This window comes from Eschrichtius robustus, chromosome 16 (assembly GCF_028021215.1).
Source record: "Eschrichtius robustus isolate mEscRob2 chromosome 16, mEscRob2.pri, whole genome shotgun sequence".
NCBI classification, from domain to species: Eukaryota; Metazoa; Chordata; class Mammalia; order Artiodactyla; family Eschrichtiidae; genus Eschrichtius; species Eschrichtius robustus.
In genome coordinates, this window is record NC_090839.1 from 69497931 (window position 1) to 69517604 (window position 19674).

Genomic DNA, 19674 nt, shown 5'->3' on the forward strand with positions numbered 1-19674 from the left:
CTGCGAGTGGCTGGTCTGTTCATTCTATAAACATGAACAGAAGTGTTTAAAAACACATGAAAAATATGTGTAAGGCTGCTACTTGCTTGCATCGCTGAGAACAGTGATATTACAGGGAATGTACATGATGCCCATTCTGTAATGCATGTAGAATGGTTTTAAAGACACATATTGAAAACAAATAAATTGAAATTAACAACAATAAAATTAAATTAAAATTCAGTTTCTTGGTCACATTAGCCACATTTCAAGTGCTTAAGAGTTAGTGGCTGTCGAATTTCACAGCACAGATCCAGAACGTTTTTATCACTGTAGAAAATTCATTCTTTGGGGCAGGGCTGTGTTTTATCATGCATAGTTTATTGAACATTTATGATCAAGTGCATCTAAGTCTCCTGTGAAATCTTTCCTGTAACGAAGAAGATCATGGTGTGTGGTGATCTACAACGAGGAACTTCTCTCATGGGATGTGACCTAAAGAAATGGGGCTAACAGCAGTTCTGGGATTTGATCTCACTAGCATGTGACCTTGGGTGAGTCACTGACTTTCCTTTCTCCTTGCGTAGTTTGCAAGCTTCCGTTTTCTCATTTGCATAGTGGACATTTTAACACCCACCTGACGATTCCTCTCAGTTGTTCTGAGGAAAACATGAGATCAGAGATGTAAAATCCACTTTTTCAAAACCAAATGCAGTGGACAAATTTGAAGCTTTCTATTTATCGATTCAGAAATGTTCAATGGCATGGCATTTTAATACCAGTAACTTTCAGAAAGATATTTTTATATACTTGTATTTTTTCAAAACATCTAAAGGAGGGGTTCTCAACCTGGGATAACTTTGTCCCCCAGGAAACATCTGGCATGTCTGGAGACACGTTTGCTTGTCACAGCAGTGGGGCTGCTACTGGCATCTAGTGGATGGAGACCAGGGATGCTGTAAACACCCTCCAGGGCACAGGACAGGCCCACAGCAAAGGAGTGTTTGGTCCAAGGTTGAGAAACCCTAGTCTAGAAGGCAGAGACAGCCACTTTTCATAGCTGCAATCTTATCTGCTGAAAAAAAGTGGGATTAAAAAAATAAAAGCACACACACAAAAACATTTTTTAGAATAAAGAAGAATTAAAAACTTTTGGAACTACTATAGGAAGGATGAGATTAATTCTACTTTAGAGCAGCAGGGTTAACCTGGGATTAATAGACTTTTAAGGGATTTCAGGGACTGCACTATGTGTGTGCACAAGTGCGCTGTGTCCATGTGCACATGTAAGGGCATGTATGCACGTGTGTACCATGCACAACTGCGTGTGTAATTGCTGGGAAGAGGAGTCACAGCTTTCATCCAGGTGGTCTAGGATCACAATACGTTAAGGTCTTTCAATGTCAGAGAAGTTAAATAAGTTCTATCTGGGTTTATTTTCACTGAAACTTCTTTCTACAGGGGAACTCAGATCTTGTTGCAGGTCAATACGAAGGTGGCAGGAATCAGGAAAAGGCCAAGGGCTGAAAGTGACAAAACACATTTCCTGTATATCTTAGCAGGGGTGGACGAACATTATCCTTGCCGATAAGGTCACTGCAAATCCTGTTTCTTTCACTGGTACTTGTGTCAACACTCGTTTTTGATTCTCACTGCAGACATTCAGGAACCTGGTCTTTAAATTAACCTATTTCAGTATTGAGGGTCCAAATCCAGAGTTATGTTAAATACTTACAGTGCCAGAAAGCAAGTCTATGATATAACTGTAAAAGTAAATGAGTCCAGAACTACTTATTGGATACACTGTGCATTGAATATCTGTAAAAAACAAAAACAAGAACATCAGTGGAAATAGCTTCAGTCTCTATAACTTGTCTATCATAATTTGTGTATATATGCATGTATATGTATATACATTTAGATGTCATATACAATTATATATGGATATGTTTGTGAATCTGTGATTTTCTATTTGCAGTCTAAACGCCAGTGCACCAAGTACACTTCCATTTTCCCCTTTCACTATTCTCTAAATACCTGGGGATATGTGTTTTTTCCATACGTTTCGTATATGGGTCTACTAACAGCACAGGCTTTCTGATTGTATTGGTATTTTACGTTTTGGGGTTCATGTTTGCACATGTTTTGGAAGATGTGGCCAATATAATTATTATTCCATTTTAAGCACATTCAGTTTTAAAAGATCTCTACATGTGTGTAAATTAACAAGCAGTTTCACTTAAAAAAAAACATGTTTACCTACATATAATTGACCAAGAAATTTTTTGAACAGCAATTTTAGTGACGCTACATTATGCTTGAACAACTAATTCACTTCCTCTGTATCAGTCAGCTATTGCTGTGTAACAAACTTAAAGTCGCAAATGATTTAACCTCCATTTATTTTCTCCTTCATGGATCTACAGTTTGAGTTCACTCAGCTGATTCAGGCTAAGCCAGGACGGACACCAGGCTCCCAGTTGGGCTGAGGTCTGCTCTACATGATTTCACTCTGGGGCCAGACTGGAGAGGCAGTGGCTACCTGGGGGGGGGGGGGCGCGGTTCTCTCCTCATGGCTCTTCTCATAAGGCAGGCCAACCACATAAAGCCATTTCAAACTAATATTCCACTAGACAAAAGAAGTCACATGGCCAAGAGCAATATCAATGGGGGCAGAAAGTATTCTCTGCTCACAGTGGGAAGCTTTGCAAAGTTACAATTACAGGGGAGTGACAAACTGGGGAAAATAATCCAATATACTACCCCTTCTCTGGACCTTAGTTTCCCCTTTGTTAAAATAAGAGAGTTGAACCAGTTCTTCCAAGGCCAATTCCAGCTCTGCCATTTTATAATTCTAACATGTGTGCTCACTTATTCATTCAACAAACACTTCTTAATTACTATGCACCAGGTACATGCTGGAGATAAAATGATGAGTAAGAAATAGTTTCTGCCTTTGAAAAGCTCACCATCAAGTGGCAGAAAAGATAAGTAGGAGTTAGGTGTATATAAGGTGCTCAAATGGTTGTATGAACACAGTATTAGAGGCAAAGAGGAGGGAGACAGTCATTATCTGGAGCACAGTCAGGAAGATGGAAAGAGACAGCTGCCACTCTGCTCCTCACTCACTGTCCTCAAGCCTAGAGGTCGGCAAACTACGGCCCTTGTGCCAAATCTGGCCAGCTGCCTTTTTTTGTTAATACCGTGTTATCGGAACACAGCTATGCCCATTTGGGACGTTCCTCCGTGGTCACTTTTGTGCCACAACGGCAGTACTGAATAGTTGCAACAGAGACCATATGGCCTGCCAAGCCTAAAATATTGACTATCTGGCCCTTTCCAGGAAGTGTGCCCACCAGCCACACCTGGCTTTTCATTTCTCTAATACGCTGAGTTATTCCCAGCTCTGAACCTTTGCAGATGTTGTTCCTCTGCACGAAGAAGCTTCCCCGAGCTCTCCAACAGCTGCCTTCTCCTTGTCCTCCTGGGCTCGCCTTACATATCCCTGCCTTCACAGAGGGCTTGGGGGATCCCGCAGCCTCCAGTGTCCTGCTGTCTGACCTCTCAGCACCTTATCCTTTCCCCTCCCCCAGAGGCAAATTCATAGCTTATATACCTCTTCGTGTGGTCCCTTCCTAACGCCCATCCTCTGCTATAGTGCAGTACCCTGTGGCGGACCCTGCTGTAGCCCCAGGGCCTGGCTCAGGGCCCAGCACACAGCAGGTGCTCAATAAACACTTGTTGAAGGAATGGAGAAGGGAAGTGAGAAGAGGAAGAAAGGGACTTCTGACCCTTACCTTAAGGGACAAAGTTTACTAGGTAAGTCAAAATAAAAAAAGCATGTGCAGGAGGAGGATGCAGTCAGAGGAAATAATGAGGAAAACGAAGAGATGCGTGGTGTCCACGCTCAGAGTGCAGCTTCATTTCCTCCAAGAGCGTGGCCTCCCTCCGCCCAAGGCCCTGCTCACGGCTAAAGGGAGAACTGAACAGACAGTGGCGTCTAGTGAGACAGAATAGCATTCAGTTCTTCTAGAAAGAAATAATACTAAAAAAAAAAAAAAAAAAAAAAAAAAAAGCCGCATTTATTGAGCACTTTCCATGGGCAAAGCACTGTATTATCTTATTTAATATTCATTTAAAAATTATGAGTATTGCTTAATCATTACTTATACCTAAGTTTTCTGTATTAAATAATATAGAATTTATATTATTGTTTTCAACTATTTATACTTTAAATAATAAGTATTTATTATCTTTTAATGAGCTAAGTATTAAATAGTGTAGTACAACATTATTTGAATAATGAAACAACTGTCTCACTAGTTAAATCATCACCTTCATTCTACGGATAAGGAAAATGAGGCTCACAAAATCTAATCAACTAACAGAGCTGGGCCTTGAAACTGAACCCAGGGTTTTCACACAGCAGCGGGAGATATTTATCTGTGAAATGGACATATTAGAAAATGAGAATGCAGCATCGGGCATGCAGTAGGCACTCAAAGTCAGCGTTTCCACGTTACTCTTATTTCATTTTTAAGTGTAACAGAATTAAAACAAAAACAAATATGATGAGGAGGAATGTTTAGGGCCACAGAAGTGACTGCGGGGTTGTGGGGCGGGGGGGTTCTTCTGGGGAAAGGAGTCATGTGATAGAAGCAGGAGGTTTCCACTTCCAGCTCCTAGCACAGAGCCTGGTACTAGAGGGTGGTAAATAAACATCTCTGGAATGACAGAAATTATCCCCATTTGAAAAAACAGGATGCCCAGACCTGACTTACACTGAGAATTCGGTAAGAAAACACAGGTCCATTACCTGCCATAGCATCCGGCAGACGACTGATGTTCAATAAACAGCAGCCTGAGCATCACTATTATCGGAGATAAAAGCCTTGAAATAAAAGCTTGAAATAAAGTCACCAGAGTCGACTGTATTATGTTTACTAAATAGTCCACTTCCCCACCCTCCATTGCTTCTCCCAAACGCCTTGCTGAACCCAGGAGTGGCGAGTGACTTGCACTGGCTAGTAAGATGTGGCAAAAAGGATGTGTGTCATCTCCAGGCAGAAGCATTAGAAGCCAGCACATGTTTGCCATGGCTCTTTTTCCTTTGGACATCGTGACTGTCAATGGTGCAGAGAGAGGCTGCTCCCTCAGCTTGGGCTCCAGAGTGAAGACAACATGGAACAAAGCCACCACCAAACAGTGATGGACATACAGTGCGAGCAAGAACGAAACCTTTGTGGTTACTGGGCGCTGAGCTATGGGGTCATTTGTTTCTGCAGCATAACCTAGCCTGTCCTGACTAATACAGTCATCCAAGACTTAGATTATAAAGATCGCTAGAGAAAGAAGCATTGTAGCTAGGTACACAATGAAAAGAACACTCCTCATGGCAAACCAGGCCTTATACTCACCCGCGCCTTTGGATGGAATGAGCACAAAGCTGCTGTTGGTGATCTTGTATCTGGTGAGCAAGACTGGGAGCAAAACCAGCATAAAGATGATCAGAAATATCACCAAATTCAGCAATACCAGAAACCGTAAGAAGGAGAAGTAGGACTGAATTCCAGTGCCAAATTTCCCTGGAAAAAAGAAATCCAGACATCACTGACCAGGAGTATTGATCCAGTACCCACTGTAGGTTCAATCAGCCACTGAACTGAAATTGGAGGATCTTAGTGGGGGAGGAAGGAAAAATAATTTCAAGGCTCTACTTGAAATTATTAAGTTTAAACTTTCACATGTAAATCTACAATCACTCTTAAACCAGTAATTTGAGATGGTGTGAGAGAGGGCTCAATATTTTCTCATAGGAATATCTAATTGACTCAGCACCACTTATTGTAAAGGCTATCCTTTCCCTAGTTAATTGCAGTAGTGCTTTTGTAATTGACTATATATTTATGGACCTGTTTCTGAATTCTCTCTTCTGTTCTATGGGTCTATTTGTCTATCTTTGCACCAATACCAGAACTGTCTCATTATTGCAGATATAATAATACTTGATATATGGTGCTCTAAGTCTTTAGGCGTTCTTCTTCCTCGGGCATCCTTGGTCCTCTGCATCTCTATATAAATTTTAGAATCAGCATATTCATTTTCACACATACACACATGCACGCGTGTGCAAAATGTGCTGAGATTCTGACTGGGATTACATGGACTATATAGGTCAGTTTGAGAACAAGTGACATCTTTACAATATTGAGTCTCTGATCCATGAACATGGTATATTTAGGTTAATTTCTCTCAACAATATTTTATAGTTTTCTGTGCAGAATTATTTCACATAGTTCCATAGATGTATTCCTAGGTGCAATGATACTACTGTATAACTTATTTTTTAAATGTTTGTTGCTGGTATATAGAAATACAGTTGGTTTTATATATAGATCTTATATCTAGCAACCTTGCCAAATTTACATCAATTCTAATAGTTTGTCTTTTTTGTTTTCTACAAATAAATCATGTCATCTGCAAAAAAAAAGAGACAACTTATTTCTTCCTTTCTGGTCATTGACCCTTTTTTCCCCATCATTGTACCTTGGCTAGGACTTCCAGGACAGTCCTGAATAGAATCTGTGATAATTAGAAGCCTTTTCCTCATTCTCAATCTTAGAAGAAAAGCTTTCAATATTTCACCATTAAGTATGATGTGTGCTACAGAATGTTTATAGATATTTTTTGCCAGATTAACAAAGTTCCTGGGACTTCCCTGGCAGTCCAGTGGTTAGGACTTAGCTCTTTCACATTGTGGTGACCTGGGTTCAATCCCTGGTTGGGGAACTAAGATCCCACAAGCCACACAGTGCAGCCAAAAAAAAAAAAAAAAAGAAGGCTCCCATCTATTTCTTATTTGCTGAGAATGAGAACTGAATTTTATCAATGCTTTTTCTGCATCTGTTGGGTTAATCATATAATTTTTTTCCTTTATTCTGTTAAGGTAGTGAATTACATTCATTGATTTTTCAAATAGAAAACAAACCTTCCACCAAATAATGATTAAATTACTAAGGACAGACAGAAAGCTCTCAAAGAATAAGGATGTCTGCTTGTTCTTGGTGCAGGCAAAGAACTTATATTCTGAGACTGAAGATGTGACACCCACAATCTCTTCTTCTCTCCTTGAGAGAGGTAAGGAGCTTAACTATCAATCCTTCACTTCCTGCCAGATGAGAACCTTGTCAGCCAAGAAATCACAGGACTGGAGTCACTGAAGAGAAAATCAAGGGCCCAGTTCCATGGGGAGAAACTACCTTCCAACACATAAGCCACTTTATGAATGAAAATCTCCTTAAAAGCCACCACTTAACAAGATAGGAATCTGGGCATGGTGGCTAAAACCTTGGGTTCTGAAGCTTGACTGCCTGGGTTCAAATTCTGGGTCTGCCTTGTCCTAGCCAATGAACTTGGGCTAGTATTTTAATCTCTCTGAACCATGCAAATGATAAATGCCTATATGAAAAATGGGTTCTTGTGAGGATCAACTGAGATCATATGAGTAAAATGTTGAACACAACGCCCAGTTCACAGTGAAGGCTCAAAAGAGGTTAGCTTTTATTATTTTTTGCTCCAAAGGTGATGTTCAGTTAAACTTCTAAAGTGGATGGTTGAAGTTCTAAGTTTCTAATGAACCACCCCCCGGAAATAAGTTTACACTCTCCCAATAAAACAACTAAAAAAGTTCATTGAATAGATTACCACTGGTATTTTATAGGCTTTAAAATAGTAATAATGGGGGCAATAAATTTTTTCACATATCCTGCCATGTTCCTTACAAACTTCACAAAATTTCCATTTCAGCAGTTTTGAGGAGAAGCTTGTAAATTGTTTTGCTTTCCAGTAGAAACCAGGTAATTCTAAAAGGTATTTTCCCCCTGGCTCAGTTTTATCACCCAAATGTTTAATTTTTTTTTCTAACTTTACATTTTGCCATAACTTCCAATTTTTGTATACTTGCTATGGACTGAATTGTATTGTTTCCCCCCACCCCCTGCCAAATTCATATGTTGGAACTCTAACCCTCAGTGTGATGGTATCTGGAAACAGGCCTTGGGGAGGTAACGCGGTTAAGGTAAGGTCAGGAAAGTGGGGCCCTCATGATGGGTTAGTCCCCTTAGAAGAAAAAGCAACAAAGCGTGCTCTCTCTCCCTAAGCACACACAAAGAGGAGGTCATTTGAGGACAGAGTGACAAGGTGGCCGGATCTCAAACTTCCAGTCTCCAGAACTGTAAGAAAATAAATTTCTATCCTTTAAGTCACCCAGTCTATGGATTTTGTTATGACAGGCTTACCTCCTCTTATTGTGCTTTGCTTTACTGCGCTTTACAGATATCTTGTTTTTCATACATTGAAGGTTGGTGGCAACCCCGCATCAAGCGAGTCTATCAGCACCATTTTTCCAGAGCATTTGCTCACTTCCTGTCTCTGTGTCACATTTTGGTCATTCTCGCAATACTTCAAACCCTCCACCAGCAAAAAGATTACAACTCACTGAAGGCTCAGATGATGGTTAGCCATTTTTTAGCAATAAAGTACTTTTTAATTAAGGTATGTACACTATTTTTTTAGATATAATGCTATTGCACACTTAATAGACTACAGTATCGTGCAAACACAACTTTTATACGCACTGGGAAACCAAAAAATTCATGTGACTCGCTTTATTATTATATCTGCTTTATTGCGGTAGCCTGGAACCAAACCCTCAATATCTCCTAGCTCTGCCTGTACTTCATCCCAATTCTCACCATTATGGGAAAGTAGGATTCTTAATATTTTCAGGGCTATGGGTGTCTTTGGCAGTCTGATGAGGCTTATCGAGCCCCATCTTGGAATAACATTTTTAAACGCACAAAATACAAATGGTCGTATGATGATCACAACATTACTGTATAAACTAAACTTGTGACAGATTAATACATGAGCATTTTCATTAACATATTAAATAACAAGATCTAGTGGCAGATCTAAATCACTGCTCTAATTTCAAAGTCGTGATGAGCGCAGATGCTATTCCTAGACAACTACAACAACTGGAAGGGACAGGAAGACATCTGAGATGTTCCTGGTGACGAAGACACAGGCTCTATTAATCCTAACTGTGGCTAGTTGCTCGCATTCATCACGGAAGGAAATGCTACGTTTCAGCTGGGTGTGAGTGAAAACAAAGCTGTACTTTCCTCAGGCGCAGGAGACTTCTACGGAGGAGCACGTGCAGTGTGGGGTGTGGTACCTTCTATGCTGCGAATGTCCTCCCGCCACAGCTCCAGGTGGGTTGTCATCTCGCGAGCCTTCTCTATGAACCTCTCCCAAGACTTGCTGCTATACCGTTTCCACTGGTCCCACTCAGATAAGTACTTCATTTGGGTCTCCTGAATGTCCCTGCATTAAAAAACAAGCAGGACAATGACAATGCAGTGCCATAAACCTCAGCACCAAATAAAACCCCGGCCGAGAGGATGTGGAAAACCTGGAGCCCTCATACACTCCTGGTGGGAATGTAAAATGGTGTGGCCACTGGGAAAAAGTTCAGCAGTTCCTCAGAAAGTTAAACGCAGAATTACTATATGACCCGGCAATTCCACTCCTAGGCAGATACTCCAAAAGAATTGAAAACAGGGTCTCAAACAAAAACTTGTACACAAATGTTCAACACAGCATTAATCACAATAGCCAAAATGTGTCAACAACCCAAATCTCCATCAAAGGATAAATGGATAAACAAACTGTGCTATATCCACACAGTAGAATATTATTCAGCCATAAAAAGGAAGGAAGTACTGATACATTCTACAGCTTACATGAACCTTGAAAACATGATGTTAAGTGAAAGAAGTCAGACACAAAAGGTCACATGTCATATGATTCCATGTATATGAAATGTCCAGAATGGCAAATCTATAGAGATGGAGAGTAGATTAATGGTTGGCAGGTGCCGGGGGGAAGGGGAACAGAGTGACTACAGACAATGATGAGGCTTTGGGGGTTGCAGAGCCACAAGATGGAAGGAGCCTGGATCCCTGAGTGACTGCAAAGTCCCCCGTTGACCTCAACCCAGGACTTTTATGTGAGCAAGAAATAAACTTCTAATACACTGAGATTTTACCTGTGTGGGTATCTTTGTCACAGCAGCTTAGCTTATCCTAAGTAATAAACTTTTAATTATGTGAACTCTTCAGGAAATGCAATCCATGCATAAAAAGCACCTCTTCCCAAAACATACATCATATGCCTTCCAGATGGCTACTGGACAAACCTTAGTCTCCGCTTCTCAGAGATGTTCAGTGCGTATTTCCGAATGGATTGGTTGTCAAGGTTTTCAGTGATTTCTCCCTCCAACTGGGAGCTGTAAGAGTCTGTTGGCTTCAGTAAAGTGCCACTTTGCTTGTCCCGGGACAGGATGGTTGTCCTCTTACGAGCAATAGACCGGTAGCTTGGCAATTCTTGAAGGAAATTCACAGGTGGAGAAGAAAAGCAACTGGAGTCCAAAGAGAGGCTCTCTGGGTAAGAAAGAAGAAAACCACCATTCACCCCAGTGAACTTGGGAACCAAAAACCAAAATTTATGTAGGAGACTTGGATCTCAGAGACCCTAACTAAACCTCACAGTCAGGAGCCTGGGCCACTGACAAAAGTATTTTATCTTAATTATTTTATTTACCAGGATGGTGCTCAGGACAATGAAATCATCTGCAAAAGGGTTCACTTTCAGCAGACGTGTTTTAAGTTACATGATACCTGCATTCTAGTGTTTGGCTGCAGCCACTTGCTAAGCATGTGGCTTTGAGTAATCTAACCTCTGTTTTTCACTTGGCAAATGGGCTAGTGACATTTGCCCCAACTATCCTCACACAGTGTAGGGTATCCCCTGTATGGGATAAAGCTCTGAAAAGCATAAACTGCTTTGCAAATGCATAGCGATAACAACATCATCAACAACAACAATAATAATGGCATTTACAGAGCACTTCCTTTGCACCAGGCACTATGTTAAGAGCTTCATGACCACTCATGGGATGTGGGCTGGCCTTATGATCTGCTTGGACCAACAGAATGCAACAGAAGTGATGCTGTGCCAGTTCTAAGCCTAGCCTCAGGAGGCCTTGCCAGCTTCTGCTGTTCGTTGGACGCCAGCTGCTGCCTTGTGAACAAGCCCGAGCTAACCTGCTGGAGGATGAGATCAGGTACAGCAGGGATGATCACCCCAACCGAGACCATCCCAGGCCAGCCTACAGCCAGCTGTTGCCCAGCTGACCACAGATGCTCACACATACTGAGGTAGGTACTATTATCATCCCCATTTTACAGATGAGAAAATAAAGTCATTCATGGGTTCTCCAACCCCTTGCCCAAGCCCTCAAAGCCCTGCAAGATCTGACTCCTGCCCGCCTCTCCAGCTCCTCAGGCTCTCTGACCTCCAACCTACATTTCTTAGGATCCTTCCTATACTAAAATGGGCCTGCGTTCCCTCCTCCTCAGAGCCTTTGTGTATGCTGTTCCCTCTGCCTGGAGTGAACTTCTTAGCTCCTACTTGAATGCCACTTCCTCAAGGAAACCAACCCTGCCTCACTGCACTACTGTAGGTGTCTTGTTACACATTTTCCCACACACAGTAAGTCCTTCACAGCACTTATCACAATCTATAACCTTATATTTTTTTGTGTGACCATGTGAGTATGTCTGTCTTACCCAGTGGACTGTAAGTTCTCTGAGGGCAGCGACTGTGAAGATTTCCTCACCATTGCAACCCAGGACCTAGCAGCATCCCTGCCTCATCTAGAGTAGTTCAATAAATACTTGTTGGATAGATGGATGAGTGGATGACATTCATAATTTGCCAGTGCTTAGAGAGCCTGGGGGTGGGGGCATTGGAAACAGAGCCAGGCCTGCCTACTCAAGAATCTCTATCAACTATACTTCAATAAAAATAAAAATTAAAATTAAAAAAAAGAATATTCACTCTGCTACATCAGACCACAGCTGGAGGCCAAGTTTTGCTGTGCCTTGTGCAGCGGTCCAAGGAGGGAGAGCTTTCTGTTGAAGGTGAGGAACGAATGCCACTTTCAAGATGGATTTTATACCTGATCCGATTTTAGTTTGGGAAGACCATCCTGAGTGGAGACAGGACATGGAAGGAGGAGGTAGGAGGCAGCTGTGATAACCTAAGCAATTACCCCTCCAGGCAGCAAAGCTTGCTTGGGTTTGAATCTGGGGTCTGTTGACTACTAGCTGTGTGTCTTTGGGGAAACTACTGAACCTCTCTGAGCTTCAGTTTCCTCATCTCAAAAACTCATTCATTCACCAAATATACCTATCATGTGTCAGATCTGGAGCTAGGGATACTACAGTGAACAAAGTAAACACCCTACTCACATGGCACTGAGGCTAAATAGAGGGGGTGTGTGAGCCCTGTGGATATTTGGGGAAGGGCATCCTGGGAGACGGAAACAGCAAGTGCAAAGGCCCTGAGGCAGGGGCATGCACAGCATGCTTGAAGAAGAGCACGGAGGCCTAGGTGGGTGGGGAAGAGTGAATGAACGGGAGCCTCGAAGGCTCTTTTGCAGGTGGCCCCCAAAGAGCCACACCAGCCCTCTGTGGTCTCCTCCCCTTGAATCCGGGCTGGACCCATGACTTGTTTTTAACCAAAGGTCGCGAGAGAAGTTACACTCTGCCAGTTCCAGATCCAAGCCTTAAAAGGGTCAGGAAGCTTCTACTTTGCGCTGTTGGGAGGCTGGGGCTGCTGTGTTAGAAGTCCAGCGATGCTGCTGACACAACCACGTGGAGAGAAAGAGGCCCCAAGGCTCCAAGGAGGACGACCAAGGAACTGGCTGACAGTAAGAATCAAGGTCCCGGCTTATGACCCCAGCGGGCCATTGCAGCCGGTCCCCAGCCACCTTGGTCATCCTCGCCAGGCCCCACCATGGGCATGAAAAGGCCACTGGATGCTCAGACCCAGCAGACAGGACACAGAGCTGAGCAAACTGTCTCCTCTGTAGCCTGCTCATTTCCTGATGCACAGAATCAGCAGAAACAATAAAATGGCTTAAGCCATCACATTTGGAGCAATCTATTAAGCAACAATAGGGAGCTGGGACGGAAGAATGGAAAGCAGGGATCAGAGAGGTGGCCAGGCCAAACCAGGTCAGACTCTGTGGGCTGCGCTATGACCCTTCAATGTGGCAGACGGGCAGCCATCCGGGGCTCTGGGCCAAAGCATGTTGTGATCTGACCACGTTTCAAAGGATCACTCTGTAGGCTTCAGGGCTAAGGACGAGATCCATCACAGGAGTGCCACCTTGTGAGAATCAGAGGCGATCATGCAGGCAGAAACACTGAGCGCAGCCCTGCACGCAGTGGGCTCTGTAAATGTACTTATAGCTAACAGCGAGGGAGCACTGGGGGGAGGGGACCAGCCAAGGCCTTGATCCGAGTTGGAGTCTGACGATGCAGAGCTGTAATCCTTGCCTCTCTGATGGGCAAGTTCACACAGCAGAAGAGCTGTCCCAATGCTGATGACACGGACGCACGTCTGGAGCCCTGCCAGTCACCAAGTGCAAGCCTGCGAATCCGGCTCAACCTTTACGCCTGGCCCCAGCACCCCCTGAGGGCATGACACACTTCCATTAGTAACATGGCTCCCTAAGCAAACATGGGTGTCCGGGGTTGGGGTGGAGGCTGAAGGCTAGAGGGTCAAAGCCCGGCCGCTCCTCCCTCTGGCCAGCAACAAAGGGCTGTTATTAACCAGAACAAAGGCCTTTGAATATGAAGCAGCACTGGCCCACTGAATATTCAGCAACTGCGGGGTCAGGGACCCAGGGCTGGAGCTGGAGACGGGTTGGCTTGTCACCCACTAGCCAGGCCACCCCAGGAGAAACAAAGACTGTCTCTGAGTCACATGTTTCTCATCTCAGGAACAGCGGATATAATACCATGACCTCAGCAGCGTGATCATGAGGACAAATTTACCAACAACATAAATAATACTGGCTGGGAATCTGTGAGCACGTACCTTGTGCCAGGCTATTTGAAGTACACGATACGCATCACCACACTCAATTCTCTGAGCTACTCATTGAACAGAATTATCCCATTTTACAGATGAAGAAAGTGAGGCTCGGAGAGGTTAGGTGCTTTGCCCACTCACACAGCTAGGAAGTGCTGGAACTAGGAACCTATCACAGGTCTGTCAAATGCCAAAGCTGTCGTCTTTACTATGAGACCACTCAGTGGGCCATGGATTTGCAAGTCCTTTGTAAACAATAAAATGTCACACAAGCTAATCATCTGATTGTTCTTGCAGCCACACCACAGGAAGGATACATCCTATTTACATTTCCCAGCAACAGTCTCTGATGGAAAACTCTATTTTCAAAATGGCCATCACTGAAGAGGAACGCTTTTTCCTTTTCAGACATCCTTGGGAAGTTCTCCATCTTCAAGTTAAAAAAAAAATCACAACTATACCCTTGAACACAAGCATCATTATTTTTATAGCTGGTACACCTCCAACCCTTTGCATATAGGACCACACACTTTTCAAAGCATGACATCACCGAATTTCTCACGCCAACCTGCAGGGAAGGCTTTGCTGCCCTGGCTTTTCAACAGGGAACCTGAGGCCTGGAGAGATGGCAGTTTGCCCAAGGCTTTGATGTCAAGACAGACTCCTAGTTCTACCGATTCTTAGAAAGGCAGGTGGCATCACCTCTCCTAGCCTTGGTTTTCTCATCCTGAGAGGATAAGAATGGCTCACTAGAGTTACTGTCGGACGTTCTCCTGAGTTGATCATTTAAGCCTGTGGTGTGTGGGCTGCTTGATGACCATTTGGGAGGCTGGAGCATGTCTCAGATACAGGGCTGCCTCCATCTGGGAAGGCCTAGAATCTGTTGGCCACTGGAGTCAGATTTCAGCAAGCAGGAGGTCACTTAGGTGGGAGGATGACTGGGGAATTATTACAGGAGATGTGGGGACAGGGGCAAGGGTAACTACTTTTTCTGGTATCTGCTGTTCTTCCAGGTTAAGGACAAAGTTAGTCTCTCTGAGGCTCAGAGCAGTGTCTTGCTCACAGAAACCTCTCCATCTGGAGAATGAATGAATGGATGAATGAATGGGCAGAGGCAAGCACATCTGGAGAGCATCCTTAGGTCCCAACTTTCTTGGCAGCTCTTTCCACAGGACACCAAATCCTACCAACGAGCACAAACATTCTCAGAATGTGGGCACAGGCCAACTGTGACCTAAATGGTACCAAAACCACCACCAGCCTCCCTCAAGAGCTTGCCAAGAACCTAGCCTGACCGTATTTGGTGCTGGCTTCACTTCAGGGTTTTTCTTCCCACTCACAGAATCATGGAAACTCTGGGGAAGAAGGGACCTTCTGGGTCATCTGGTCCAGGCAACCGGCCAGCTGCTGTGGGAATTAGTTCTGTTTGATACCTTGCATGGAGTCCCTCTCTGTGTGGGACTCTGGGCGGGGAGCGGGGGCTCTGGAGACGATGAAGGTTTGCAGACTTGCTTCCTGCCTCGAAGAGTTTTCCCTCCCCTCCTCCAACCAGCACTTATCTCCCAAGTGCCCAGCCCCCGGCGTCCTTGTCATTATCCCATCCTCTTCCTTATGTGTTTACCTGCGTATTGTCTCCGACCGTCTCCCTCCCCCATTAGCCTGTGACCTCCATGAGGAAAGGGACCCCATCTCTCTCCTTCACCACTGAGTCCTCAGGCTGTAAGACAGAGCCTGACACATGGTAGATGCTTAATAAAAACCTGTTAAATGAATGAATGCATGCATGAATGAATTGTGAATAAATGAATTTGGTGCTGAGGATACAGGTAACATTGGGTCACCCACCAGGTAGACCAAAGTACATGTTTAGCACACCAGCAAAAGAGGGGCACCAAAAAAATGAGAAGAAGATGTAAGGAATTTAAGCATTTAATATTATTCTTTTCTTTAGGGGTGACTTTTTATTTCACAATTGAAAAAGCTGGCAAAAAAATATTGATTGGGATGTTGACTGTATATTACAGCCTTTCTATTTCAGGTACTTTACACAAGTCAGCCCTATTAGACACTGCACGTACACCCAGTTTGATGTTAACAATAAGACAATGTAGACATCGATTTCAGAGCTTCTTAGACTTCTTTCCCCTCATGTCTATGTGCGTGACATTGCTTTGATTTCGGATGCTAACTGGAGCTGGGGCACCTGAATAATTTGTGCTCACAGCTGCCAAAGGGTCTTAACCAAGGAGCTCACGGTGCTGGGGATCTGGTTAAAGCTTCTATGACATTTCTACCAAGTGCTCAAAAAACCTCTGAGGCCAGGGACTCATCAAGGCCCTGCTCCTGGTAGGACCACCCACCCACCCATCCATTCATTCACTCATTCACTTGAAAAGATTTACTGAGCAACTGCTACGTGCCATGCACTGTTCTAGGACTGGGACGCAGCCTTGAATACGACACACAAACTCCCCCTGCCTCTGGAGGAGACAGAAAATAGACAAGTAAGAACAATATATTTCAAATGGTGATAGATGCCTGGAGAAAAATAAAGCAGGGGTGTATTTGAGCAAAGCCTGAAGGGAGGGAGGGAAAGAGCCACATGGTTACCTGGAGGAAGAGCATCCAACAGAAGATAGAGGTGAGCAAGGTAGAGACAGAGAAGAGCAAGTGCAAAGGCCCTGAGGCAGGACTGTGCCTAGTCAGTTCGAGGAACAAGAAGGCCAGTGTGGGTGAAGGAGAGTCAGCAGGGAAGAGAGTAATGGGGTAGGAGGTCGGGGAAAAACAGGCCAGGCCACATGGGGCCTGTGGGCCATGTTGTTACCTTACTTGGGTAAGGTGGGAACCAAGGGGGGTTCTCAGCAGAGAACGATCTGACTCAGATTTAACAGGATCTCTCTGGACAGCCCTGTGGCAATTTCTGTCCTTGAGCTACACAGGTCAGCACGGCTACAGCCCACGGCAGGGCATCATGTGTCAAGTGGCACCATCCTGCAGTGATGGAAATGTTCTATAATTGTACTATTTAACATGGTGACCACTAGCCATTTGTGGCTACTGGGTAACTGAAATGTGGCTGGTAAGACTAAGGAAATGGATTTTTAATTTTATCAGACTTTATTCAATTTACATCTTACAGCCACGTGTGGCTAGTGGCTACTGTCCTGGACAGCACAGAGGGGTCTTTTTCACAGGAACCCAGAACCTAGTCTGAGAGGGGAGGAGTCAGGACCTTGGGCGCCTCCTCCATCTGCCAGACTTCAGAACTGCAGGGCTGGGGGGACCTGCATGAGTCACACCACCTGGCACCTGGGTGGGGCCTGGGGAATGACTGGGTCCCAAGGCTTTATGACCAGACAAGCAAACAGCCATCAGGAGCAGTGACTAACTGAGCAATCAGATCCGTGCTGACCCCAGAACCCAGGTCTCCTGGTTTCTAAGCCAGTAGAGCATCCGGTGGACTGTCCATGGAGCTGTTACAGTGATTCTGTCTGTCTGAGGAGGTGACATGACACGTGGTTAAGAGCACTGGCTCCAAAGCCCGCTGCCTGGATCCTAACCCCGGCTCCACTTGCTACCCGTGTGACCTGGCAAGTTTCTTGACCATTCTGTGCCTCAGTTTTCCCACCTGTAAAGTAGGGGTACTAGTTCCCACCTCGCACAGCCATCCTAAGGCTATTAGATGGCTACTGTATGTCAAGTGCTTAGAAAAGAGGGCAGCAAACCTTTTCTGTAAAGAGCCAGATGGTAAATACTATTTACCACACGGTCTCTGTCACAACTATTCAACCTGCCATTGCAGTAGGAAAGCAGCCATATGGCATGACTGTTTTCTAATGAAACTTTGTATAAATACGTGGTGGCCCAGATTTAGCCCATGGGCTGTAGTTTGCAGACCCCTGGCTTAGAGCAGTGCCTGGCACATTGTGCTACCTACTTGAAGCCAGGACTCTGGTTACTTATTGATGAACTTAATGTACATGAAGGTTTAAATCTGCAGTGGTGAGGGGGAGGAGGGGGTGTCTTCTTGCTAAGGACCAAGCTACTCCCTATGTGGGGTGTTTATCTTCCTTGGCTAGGACCTCTCCAAAAAAGATTTCCAACATTCCTGGAAGTGACAATAACCAAAAATTCGCCTTTACTGAGCGTTTACCATGTGCCACGATGATGTCACATCCTTTACCTAGCTATCTCCTGTGATCCTCAGGATGGGCCCTTCTTATGTATTACCCTTATTTTGCAATATGGAAAGTTCAGAGAAGACAGGACCTTTGTCCAAGGTCAAGTTAAGGTCTGAACCATGAGGGCAATGACCTCAGCATGTCTTACTCACTCTTACACCCCCAGTGATTAGCATGGGGCTGGCACATAACAGGGACTCAAAAAACATGTCAAATTAATACACGGACACGGTAGCTCTATTCACAACATTAACATCCTTCTGTTTCAGTAGCTTGTCAAGTAACATCTCAGGGCCTCAGTTTCCAGGGGGATAAAATGGGCAAATAACACCTACTACATTGAGTTGCTCTGAGGAATTAAAGAAAGTTACCCACCTGAGTCCCAAATCAAATTGCTGACGGAACCTACTGACCCTCAGGAACTGGCTCCTGCTGGCTGACCTCGTCCCATCTCCTCTCCACGCCCCAGCTCAAGGCCTCCTCAGATACATGGAGGCCATTCCCACCTCGGCCCTTTGCTCTTCCTGTAGCCCCTCCGAACACTCTTCCCACCGGGGCTTCCCATTCACCTGCGCTGGCTCCTCTACATCCTTCGGCCTCAGCTCAGCGGTCCCCTCCCGGGAGAGCTGTCCAGGCGGGCCGCTCCCCCTCTCTATCTCATCACCTGCTTATTTCCTTCTCAGCACCTATGCTTAGCTGTCTCTGACCCATTTCCCTCCACCTGTTTAGGGTCTCCCCTGCTGGACTAGAAACTTCGTGAAGGCACGTCCCTTGCCTGCCTCTTTCATCCCTAGGCCCCTCGCCTGGTGCATGCTTTTGGCTCAGGATCAGTTCCCCATCTTCTCCTGGTGGGAGTGGGAAAACACAGAAGGGCTGGGTGGTCCCACAGACAAACAATGTTCCTTTAAAAAGCAGCCAGATTGCAACAAAGTTAACAACACTGAAAAGTCATTTCCCCCTTTTATCCCTTAAATTCTTCACTTCCTGAAAAAAAAAAAAAAAAAAAAAAAAAAGCCAGAGGGCCTCTGGCCTTTGGGCCTAATCCGGGCCTGAATTGCTGGGCAGACAGAGCTTGGCCTCTTCCAGACAGAGGGGAAAAAAATAACTCAGGTCAGAAGGCTGGCTCACTGTGGCCTGTGTCCAGGCCTGCACAAGAGTCCTCCCGCCCAGGACACCTTTGATGAGTAACCTGGATGAGTGGACTTAGCAGATAAAGTAAAAAACAAAAAACACTGCAGGTCAAACGGTTACTTGTCTTCAAATTTCGTACAATAGCCCACGGAATAGTTGTTTAACTACATAGGAATCTAACAGATACCTCCAGAGCGCACCGGCACAGAGCACACGCAGTCATCAAACCTGATAATACCGGGGCTAGAAAAGGCCCTAATAATCATAATCATAATAATACCAAGAGCTACCATTCAAGTGCACAGCGCCTGCCCACAAGGTGCTAGATTCTTGACATGCTTATCTCATTAAATCCTTTCAGTGACCCTAGCAGATG

The 19674-nt window shown here is 44.6% G+C and overlaps 1 protein-coding gene across 1 annotated transcript in view; it reads right to left on the reverse strand.

The window, feature by feature from the left end:
• TMC7 (transmembrane channel like 7) overlaps positions 1-19674 on the reverse strand; it is a 53679-nt gene that overhangs the window by 28725 nt on the left and 5280 nt on the right. The window contains exons 2-5 of the mRNA XM_068524513.1: positions 10241-10484; positions 9218-9366; positions 5397-5564; positions 1715-1797 (exon numbers count right to left, since the gene is read on the reverse strand). Of these exons, the coding sequence (XP_068380614.1) occupies positions 1715-1797; positions 5397-5564; positions 9218-9366; positions 10241-10484 (644 nt within the window). The remainder of the gene's footprint in view (positions 1-1714; positions 1798-5396; positions 5565-9217; positions 9367-10240; positions 10485-19674) is intronic.